General features: G+C 41.1%; 1 protein-coding gene across 2 annotated transcripts; it reads left to right on the top strand.

Moving 5' to 3' along the window:
* The first annotated feature begins 1,969 nt into the window (after window positions 1-1,969).
* LOC112223620 (zinc metalloproteinase-disintegrin-like 4a) lies at window positions 1,970-10,271 on the top strand. Of its 2 annotated transcripts, none has more exons than XM_024386711.2 (23): window positions 1,970-2,136; window positions 2,452-2,558; window positions 2,713-2,786; window positions 2,873-2,951; window positions 3,088-3,164; window positions 3,569-3,767; window positions 3,909-3,974; window positions 4,074-4,136; window positions 4,374-4,543; window positions 4,789-5,013; window positions 5,121-5,298; window positions 5,564-5,653; window positions 6,647-6,842; window positions 7,101-7,203; window positions 7,402-7,573; window positions 7,693-7,773; window positions 7,864-7,948; window positions 8,034-8,154; window positions 8,268-8,442; window positions 8,702-8,749; window positions 8,861-8,911; window positions 9,048-9,308; window positions 9,546-10,271. In XM_024386711.2, the coding sequence occupies exons 1-23, from the start codon at window positions 2,091-2,093 to the stop codon at window positions 9,603-9,605; spliced, it is 2,727 nt and encodes a 908-aa protein (XP_024242479.1). In that variant the 5' UTR covers window positions 1,970-2,090; the 3' UTR covers window positions 9,606-10,271. The 2 variants fall into 2 exon arrangements, with proteins under 2 accessions (XP_024242479.1, XP_024242478.1); XM_024386710.2 differs by having other exon boundaries at window positions 9,543-10,271.

Genomic DNA, 10,271 nt, shown 5'->3' with positions numbered 1-10,271 from the left:
TTCTCTTTGTCATCTTTGCTTACAGAATTAAAAAACACCTTAGACAGTAAACTGTAGGGGGGAATGGGTGCCAAAGGGTTTAGTTGAGCCACCCCTTGTTTCTAGGAAACCATACACAAAATGTATAATGTGACCAAATATTTAGGAAGATGTCATAATTTCATGGAGTCTGTGAAGAAGAAACCACTTGGGAAAATTGGTAAGGAAGTTAGGTCCAAAAAAAATCTATTTTCACAAAGTTAAATACATTTGTGGTATAGGTTTCATGATGTTTGTATCTAAACCAAAGTAGATTTTGGTTTTTAAGACTGTTTTATACATCAGTTGGGGTCTCTATAAGCTACAATAAGATACAATATGAGGTCATGCACCTAGCATGAGAGTGCATCCTTGTAGCTGTGTGGGCTAATATAGTCAAGGCAACAACTACTCTTCCTGGGGTCCAAACACATTAAGGTACTTGCATATGAAACAAAATATAAAACGGTACATCATATAACATTATTACACCACTACATATCTATAATACCACCATACAACAATACTGTGTGTGTGTAGAATGCGTGCTAACACTTATGTGCGTATGCGTGTCTCTTCACAGTCCCCGCTCTTCCATAAGGTGTATTTTTACCTGTTTTTAAAATCTGATTCCACTTGCATCAGTTACCTGATATGGAATAGAGTTCCATGTAGTCATGGCTCTATGTACTACTACCCATACTCTGTTCTGGACTTGGGGATTGTGAAGAGACCTCTGGTGGCACGTCTTGTGGGTTATGCATGGGTGTCTGGGCTGTGTGCTAGTAGTTTAAATAGACAGCTCGGTACAGTCCGCTTGTCAACACTTCTTACAAAAACCAGTAGTGATGAAGTCATTCTCTCTTCCACTTTGACCCATGAGAGATTGACATGCATATCATTAATGTTAGATCGACTTGCTCAATTTCCACATGATTCATTACAAGATTTAGTTGAGGGTTAAGGGTTTAGTGAATGATTTGTCCCAAATACAACGCTTTTAGTTTTTGAAATATTTAGGACTAACTTGTTCCTTGCCACCCACTCTGAAACAAACTGCAGCTCTTTGTTAAGTGCTACAGTCCATTCAGCCCCTGTAGAAGCTGACGTGTATGGTGTTGAGTCATATGCAGACAATAGACACGCTGGCCTTACTGAAAGCCAGGGGCATGTCGTTAGTAAAGATTGAAGAAAGTGACATCATCATGCCCCGTGTATACAAACGGAAAACGAGCAGGGGTCTGCCCCCCTTTGAGGTTCTTGAAAGTGAAGGGAAGAAGTCCATCTGAGCAGCAGCAAGGGATGAAAAAATGAGACAGTGACACTGAAGAGGAACATTGACAAAAAATGAACATGTACCTGTGCAAAAGAGTTGATAGAGTAGCAGAGAAGGTCTTGCCTGATGACATGGAGTCTGAGCTTGCTGAACATATCAAGAATCTCACTGACCAGTTTCATGGGTTTAGTTGCCTCAAATGCAGAGAACTTGCCCACGAATGTGAAGGCGGCTCAATTTACCCTGTCCTTATACTAATTTTACCCAATACCTGGTAAGTTGTGCCAAGAGGTCACTTTTGGACATGCTATGTTTTCAGAACTGTTATGTTTAATTTGGATTATTGACGTGGATACTCCACATCCTGAAATCTATGTTAGAAAGAATACTATATTTCCCTTTCCCTAGTGATGCTGAATGTAAAAATGGCTAATTTTACCCCACTCACCCCTATTAATGAGGAAGAGGCTATAAGGACACAGCTGAAGCTTAAACCGACTAGCAAAAACGTAAAACTGATCCTTACCTTTACCCAATTTACCTAATTTTAATCAATTCTGAAATATCGATTTTGGCGTAAGGCGTGGCTTTATAGCCTTCTTATAAATCTCGACCGGTTTTCCGGTAATATGTGAGTGATGTCATGATTGCTACGAGGAACAGCTGCCCCTTGGCGATAACGTACGTCATGGAGAGGCGGCACTGGAACAGAGCTGCTTAATTTCTATGTTCACTATCAAATTAGTATCGGTGCGTACAGCACATTTGAGAAACTCTGGGATATTACGCTCCAGCCATGCGATACACTATATATACTTTCCTGTTGTGCATCACGTATTGGGGTAAATTGAAAATATATCATTATGGTTTAATATTTGCTATCTGAAGGTCTTTATATCACATATAATCATATATAATTATAATGAACAACTACAAAACAATAAGGTGTATTTTACTGTACAGTATTTGTAAGGACAGCGACCTAATTAGCCCAAATGTTAATAGCACATTTAGTACCTATTTATAACATTGTAAAGTTGATAACTTGTATGATGCTCATAGTATGATCAATGTCTACAGTCTAGACTTTAAATCAATGACAATTACTATACGAAAAAGATTACTGTTAAAGTAGGTCTGGATGTCTGTTCTTTCAGTTGTACTGGTCAAGGGCGCAAGGAAATTGGATCATGTGGAGCGTTACGATGTCGTCCGACCTCAGAGACTGACTGGTCGGGTCAAAAGAAACATTTTCTCAAACCAGGTGCTTGCTTACATACCGTTACATACCGTTATATATCTATAATTAGGTAATAGTGGTTCCCTGCAAATTAGGGAAATATTTCAAATCCCAATGATGAGGGACGTTATAACAGGATAGCTTTTCATTGTCGACAACTAAACAACATCTTTGCTAGGTTTATCCTGACGAGTTACAATATGCATTAACCATTGATGGAGAGAACCACACTATTCATCTGGAGAAAAATAGGTAAATCATTTTTAACTGTCCACCAATTACTAGACGAGTTTTGGTAGCAGTTATATTAATTGTTCTACTACTTACTCTTTTCATAGGCAACTTATTGGGAGGCATTACGCTGAAACACACTATTCAGAAGATGGTAGGCGGGTGACAACATTTCCAAATTATGAGGTATTTAAGCCATTTAAATTAATAGCTTACATTTTGTGTCACATTTTTGATTCATTGCATGTTATGCAGATTTAATGTGTAGAGTATGTTAACATATGCTCTCAACCAATACTTGTATTAATTTCAACATTTTTAGGACCACTGCTATTATCATGGTCATATTCAAGGCATTGAGGATTCATCCGTTAGTGTTGGAATCTGTTCTGGCATTAGGTAAGTGAGATATCTCCATATTTCCTGTTTTCTATCGGCAGTTTCTGAACTTTTTGAATGACTTTGAATGACTTGACATTTCACTGTAAGTCAAAGTTCTCTTTTGAGAAATTCAACATTTCCACAGATGTGTGATAGGAATGACAAACATTTGGGGTTGAAATCATTTTGAAAGAGGTCTTACACATTTAGAAATGTACCTGTCTTTTATGACATTGTAACGTGTGCCATTTCACCTCCAAGACAACAATTAGAGTTTCTATACTGAATAGCTTACTGATTTTGATTATTCATACTATATCATATCGTTTGAAGGAACAATGCTATGTTCATTGGGGAGAAACTGATTGTCCATGCTTTCCAATGCAACACTTAGAAAACCGCCCTCTGATGTGTCTTTCCAGTGGCTTTGTGAGGGCTGAGCAGAAAGTCTACCTGGTTGAACCTTTAGGAGACTCTGCCGATGGGGAGCATGCTCTGTACAGACAGGAGCACCTCAGAGCCAACAATACCAGCTGTGGTCACTCCAACGACAGCACGGTCTATGACCATGACCAGGGACCGGCCCCCAGACTCTTAGGCCTCTTCAAGTCCAAAGGCTGGGTACGCAGTTACTTACTAATGCTTCCTTTTGGTTACTTACACAATACACATCCAAAGTGTTCAGAGATTATGTATGTTGTATTTATCTTGTAAGAAGAGTCCAATGTTTTCTTATCTCTCTTTAAAACATTTTTTTTTTAGAAAAGTAAACCCATCTCTGGGCCTCAAAGATTTGTGGAGATGTATCTGGTGGCTGACTATGCAGAGGTATGTTATGTTATGTATCAATATAGATGTATGTTTTCTTTCTTGTTTCCTGACAGCCTTTGTTGGAGGCTAACCTATGTGTGTTTGTTGTTTTTTTAGTACAAACAATTTGGAAGCAAAACCCGAGGTCGAATGCTGGAAATTGCCAATCATGTTGATAAGGTACCTTTTCAAGGAAGTCATTTTGTGTGTTTGTTTGTGAATGGCTGCATGAGCATAGTTAGATCAAGGAGTTTCTCTGAGCTGGTCCAGGCTCTAGTTATAGGTACTTAGGATGCTATATTGAATTAGCCTACTGTAATAACAAGAGCCTGGAATCCCCCACCCCACCTGTCTCTAGTACATATATCTTACGTTAATGAAGGAGTTATTGAAAAGACCTCTGTCTTTACATCCTAGTTGTATCGGCCATTGAACATCCGGGTCATGCTGGTGGGGTTGGAGATATGGACTACTGGGGATCACATTGACGTCACGATCAGTCCTGAGAACACCCTGAATGGGTTTCTCCAGTGGCGCCAAGACGACCTTCTGAAGAGGGCAAAACATGACAATGCCCAGTTTGTCACGTGAGTAGTTAGCCTTATCTTCCTTGTGTTTGTGTTGTGTGGAAGGAAATGGATTGCAATTAATCACAATCATTTTTCCATTATTCTATTGTTTGGTATTATATGCTGTAAAAAAACATCAATATAAAATGTTGCTTTCAATGCATAGCATTGAAACGATGGCCAAATGTCTTGTTTCGGGGGGTTTGCAAAGCTAATGACAGTTCTAAAGCTTTCCTCCAACATTTGGTTGTTGTTTTCAACAGTGGTAAAGATTTCTTGGGCGATACTGTCGGCCTGGCAAATAAACTTGCCATGTGCACTGGAAGTTCAGGTGCAGTCAACCAGGACCACAACATAAACCCTATTGGCGTTGCCTCAACCATCGCTCATGAGATGGGCCACAACCTGGGCATGTCCCATGATACCTCAGGCTGCACCTGTGGGACATCGCTGTCCAACGACAACTGTGTCATGGCAGGTCGGGTCAGGTAAATACAAAAACACTCACACGTTTCAAATTCACTAACACATTGACACAGTTAGGAATGTCCTATGTTAGTCATTCTAAAGTGAGCCATCATTCCCACACCTATAGGTCAGAGTACCCAGGGCTGTTCAGTGGCTGCAGTCAGGAGCAGCTGAGTGACTTCCTGGAGAGAGCCAATCCCAGATGTCTGCTGGACACACCTGGCTCTGATAGGCTGTATGTGGGGGCTGCCTGTGGCAATGCCTTCCTGGACCCGGGAGAAGAGTGTGACTGTGGAACTGTGGAGGTAAGTCAGGCTCACAAGGTGCACTGGCATTGATTATATCGTCTTACACTATTCCACGGACTCAATCCAAGGTTTATCTTTGTTGTAAGGATGATACAACTTTGCAAAAGCTTATAAAAGGGCGAGAACAAAATACACACACATGACTGCTTTGTTTGCACTGTAAATTATACATTTTGGATGACTGACTAAATGATACATTTGGTGAGATTAAATTGTTATTTTGTCTTTTGTAACTGATTGGTGTGATTTTTGTCCCTTCTAGGAGTGTAAGAATAGCTGCTGTGACCCCACTACCTGTCGCCTCACTGAGGGATCCAGCTGTGCTCATGGAGCATGCTGTGAAAACTGCCAGGTAAGTGCATTTTCGGTCATATGTAAAATCCTGGGAAATCTGGGTGCTTTATTAAACGTACGATTGAATGAGTCAGACCAGCTGGTAACATCTTATTTTGGACCTCTCTCTGCTCATCACCGTATGATTGAATGAGTCAGTCCAGCTAGTAACGTCCACCTCTGATCTCTCTCTGCTCATCACCGTATGATTGAATGAGTCAGTCCAGCTAGTAACGTCCACCTCTGATCTCTCTCTGCTCATCACCGTATGATTGAATGAGTCAGTCCAGCTAGTAACGTCCACCTCTGATCTCTCTCTGCTCATCACCGTATGATTGAATGAGTCAGACCAGCTGGAAACATCTTTTTTGGACCTCTCTCTGCTCATCACCGTATGATTGAATGAGTCAAACCAGCAGGTTTCATCTTTCTCTAATCTCTCTCTGCTCATCACCATATGATTGAATGAGTCAGACCAGCTAGTAACGTCCACCTCTGATCTCTCTCTGCTCATCACCAGTCAGACAGACACAGACAACCAAGCAAAAAAAAGAACATAGCCACAAGAGAAGTAGTGTTCGGAGAAACCAGGGTTGAAATGGCAGCAATAATACCAGGAAACAGACTGATGCACTTGTGTTTCCCTGTACTGTACTGCACATATCCTTCCTTAATATGACAGTCAGGGGACTGTAAGAGGCAGACAAACAAAATGGTTTAATGGGTCCGCGCTCAAAAAGATTTTGCATAAACTTTATTATTCCATTTTTTGTATTCTTTCCAGAGCATCAGGGACAGCGTACACAGACGTTTCAGCGGGCATAGTCAGTCATCAAAAAAACAGTTTTACTGTATGAACCAAACTTGGCGTCTAACCAAGAATCATACACTTTGCCGTAGTAGTAGAGTCCAATTTTCGTGTTGAAGTTAGCGCTTTGAGCGTAGTGTTTGAGAAGCACTGTACAAATAAAGCAATTCCTCAACCACTAAACTATTTGTTCTCAATCTTCAGCTGAAGCAAGCAGCCAGTTTATGTCGAAGAGCTTCCAGTGACTGTGACTTGGCAGAGTACTGCACTGGAACTTCAGAGCATTGCCCAGAAGATACCTTTCAGATGAATGGGAAACCTTGTAGCTATGGTCGGGGCTACTGTTACAATGGGCAATGTCCGACACTTCAGCAGCACTGCAAGAGACTGTGGGGACCAGGTACATCTGTCTTTATCGTTTGAAGTACATAGCCACTCATTTTACACTACACTAGTTATGACACGCCGTAACCATCCAAAACCGCATGACGTTATTTCATTAGCACAAAGCAGAACCCTTCCAGAGAAAAAAAACTAGGCCTAGATATAATCTCATTCGGTCAGTGCAGGTTGAACGTCACATTGTGCATTGTGCAACGATGATCATCTACAGTAAGGATTCATGTCATAACTGTCACACCTTTCTCTTGTTTTCTAGCGGCACAAGTAGGCACGGATTCCTGCTTTAATCTAAACCTGGGTGGCAATGAAGGAGCCCACTGCGGAAGGACCAAAAATGGCTTTGTTCGCTGCACACCACAGTACGTGCCCCCCCCATCTGACTTCCTGTGTTCTGACATTTCCTGTTTCCCATCGAATGTGACCACACAATGTCCCTCCTCGAGGCAATTTACAAAAAGAAAACAGATATTACAAGACTTCCATACGTTTGTGCTGTTAAGAAACATGTTGCCATATTTTGACGTCAAATACTAAGTCAATTTGTTTTCTTCTCCTAGGAATATGAAATGTGGAACACTATTTTGCTTTGGAGGAGATGAGTATCCCATCACTGGGCAGAAGGCCTTCTACAATATGCAGGGAGGGGGGACATGCAACATAGCAGTGGACCAGGATAAGATAAGATCTCTGGACATGGTCCCAACAGGAACTAAATGTGGTGTGAATGAGGTAAGACTGTTTATGAATTCCAAATCACCCCTCAGGAGGGCCTATATGAATTCATGGACACAAATTCATGGTGTTCAGATGAGAGGGCAAATGAAGTGAACAATTCTGTGTTTCCACAGGTTTGCTATGATCACAAATGCCAAGATGTCAAAGTCTATGGTCAAACGGAGGACTGTTCATCCAAATGCCACAACAATGGGGTGAGTGCATTGGCTGTCGATTTCTAGTCGTTTGTACAACTTAGCTAGAATTGTATGGACCCAATCACACCCTGTGCGCTCTTTTCTTAGGTGTGCAACAACAAGGGACAGTGCCACTGTGACCCAGACTGGGCTCCACCCTACTGTGACGTCAAGTATTCAGACTTGCCTCAAGGTACGCCTCATTCACTCTGTTGTGACATGCATTGTTGTTCATGAAAATGAACATCTTAATGATTGGTTATGTTTTGAAATTGCAGACCAGTTTGGGGTGGTAGCTGGCATCTCAGCAGCGATAGCTGTGTTGCTGCTGCTCACTTTCCTGGTTGCAGGACTGATGTGCTGCAAGAAAAACAAGAGAGAAACCTATACCTCCAAAAAGTGAGTTTTTTTCACCAACATACACATTTTTAATACGAATTGTTAATGCCACTTCGCAGTTGTCATTACAAATGATTTGGTACATAATCAACATGTTGATGTGTGATGCGCAGGAAAGTCCACTCTACCTCCGGCCAGTTGAACCCAATGTTCCGGGAGAGGGGTGAGAAGGGCAAACCTCTGAGCAAGCCCCCCCAAATTAGCCAACCCACCTTCATGGAGTCATCTGCAACACAAGCCTGCACCGCTCTGTTTGTCACTGTGGTCCCTTCCAGGCCCCCTCCACAGGTGAGCTACATTACCAGAAGTTAACATTATCTCAAAATGACCACTACTCCAGACCTGTTATGCGGAATTACTAGTATTATCAGTTCCTATGTAAATATATATTGATAGCAACAAGAAGTGAAACAGCTGCTGAACTCGTAAAGATAGCCTGCCTAAAGTTAAGGGTTGGTATGCTTTGAATAGACTAGGGATATTTGGAAAGAAAAATAAATGCCAATTAAATGGAGAGGAATATTTATGAGAAAATGTTGTCTTGCAGCCACCAAAGAGCTTGCCTGCAGTGCAGCCACAGTCTCGCATTGAAGCGGTGAGCTATGCCAATTGAAATACCTAAATGTATCATATTAATAAACTCTGGAATCTTCTAAATGTATTCTGCCGTGCCAAACTCATACAAGCATTTTTATTTGATCATCAGACTAAACCTCTACCTCCATCAAAGCCTTTGCCGACTCTGAGTAGCAAACCGGTGAGTCATTCCAGCCATTACGATGACTAACATGTTAACAACATGGTATAACAACTGTTATAACAAGTAACTACATGGTCTCCACACACAGTCTAATCATGAACTGATGATCAATTGTTTTATATTGTTCTATTAGAAAATCAAGCCTGTCGTCCCAGTGCCACCAGTGAAGTCCAGTCCTTACCCAGTGCCACCAGTGAAGTCCAGTCCTTACCCAGTGCCCCCAGTGAAGTCCAGTCCTTACCCAGTACCTCCAGTCAAGTCCAGTCCTTACCCAGTACCTCCAGTCAAGTCCAGTCCTTACCCAGTACCTCCAGTCAAGTCCAGTCCTTACCCAGTACCTCCAGTCAAGTCCAGTCCTTACCCAGTGCCTCCAGTCAAGCCCACAGCACCAAAGGTACCCAGCAAATACCCACAAGTAATTGTTTAGCTAACACATTTTTCGTAGTCATGTCTTGCAAATTCTTCATAGCAGTTAGATTTTTTTTTTAAAGTAACTTCTGAAACTATTGCATTGCAGGAAAGTAAAAGTTAAAAAATATATATACATTTTGTGTTCGTAATTCTTTGCGTAACCAGAATTGAAGGGCACGTTTCAAGATGGCTGTCTAATTGATCCCTGTGTGTTCAGCAGACCTCAGGAGGAGCAAGCCACAAGATTGCATTGAAGCCTCCCCCCATGCCACGTCGATGATGACTGCTGCATGGAGCAGTATGGTGACTCATAGGAAGACAAGGCTTTGAGGAGGAGCCTAGTCCTTGTTTCAGGCTCTAGGAGGTCCTGGAGGACCAAGTCTAAAGTCAACTGTGGAGAATGTCTTTGAAGACTCAACATCAACATGGTGGTGTCTCAAAATGTCCTCCTCAACCACTGTGGAAAAGTGGTTTGGAAAATGCTGGAACAGAATTGCTGGTGCATTTCTCACGCAGTGTTTCTTTATTATAATTTTTTTTATTACAATAATTGTATATAAAACTTTTTTTTTTACTGTAGACCACTCCCTTTTAAATAAACCTAGCAGTTGTACTTGTTTTTATAGGCTGCTTCAAAAATAAATATGAGGGGGGAGAGCCTCATGGTATTGCACATATGAATGTTCATTTTAAGTTTGTCATGTGCTCAAGCCATTGTGTGTCTTTTTTTTTTTTAAACGAAAATGTATTTATTACATTGATATTAGTTCTTTTTTCAAAGATATTACTAATGTTACAAGTGAGAGATAGGCTTCCTGAAATGAAATGCGTATTATACCTGCTTATTGTGATATGTGCAATAATCCAGTCCAATGCATCCTTGTTCTTCAAATGGCCTAGGAAAACTGTTGATTGTAATATAAATAAAAATGTGCCTAAACAAATA

Source organism: Oncorhynchus tshawytscha, linkage group LG24, assembly GCF_018296145.1.
Source record: "Oncorhynchus tshawytscha isolate Ot180627B linkage group LG24, Otsh_v2.0, whole genome shotgun sequence".
Taxonomy (NCBI): Eukaryota; Metazoa; Chordata; class Actinopteri; order Salmoniformes; family Salmonidae; genus Oncorhynchus; species Oncorhynchus tshawytscha.
Note: the sequence above shows the minus strand (reverse complement) of the source record. Positions and strands in the feature narration are given on the sequence as shown.

What these genes read in the sequence shown, in the direction of transcription:
- LOC112223620 (XM_024386710.2), top strand. Translation starts at nt 2,091, where the DNA reads ATGCGATACACTATATATACTTTCCTGTTGTGCATCACGTATTGGG. An exon ending in ATTCATCTGGAGAAAAATAG is followed by an intron (nt 2,787 to 2,872) that starts GTAAATCATTTT and finishes CTCTTTTCATAG; the next exon opens with GCAACTTATTGGGAGGCATT. An exon ending in GTATTCAGACTTGCCTCAAG is followed by an intron (nt 7,949 to 8,033) that starts GTACGCCTCATT and finishes TTGAAATTGCAG; the next exon opens with ACCAGTTTGGGGTGGTAGCT.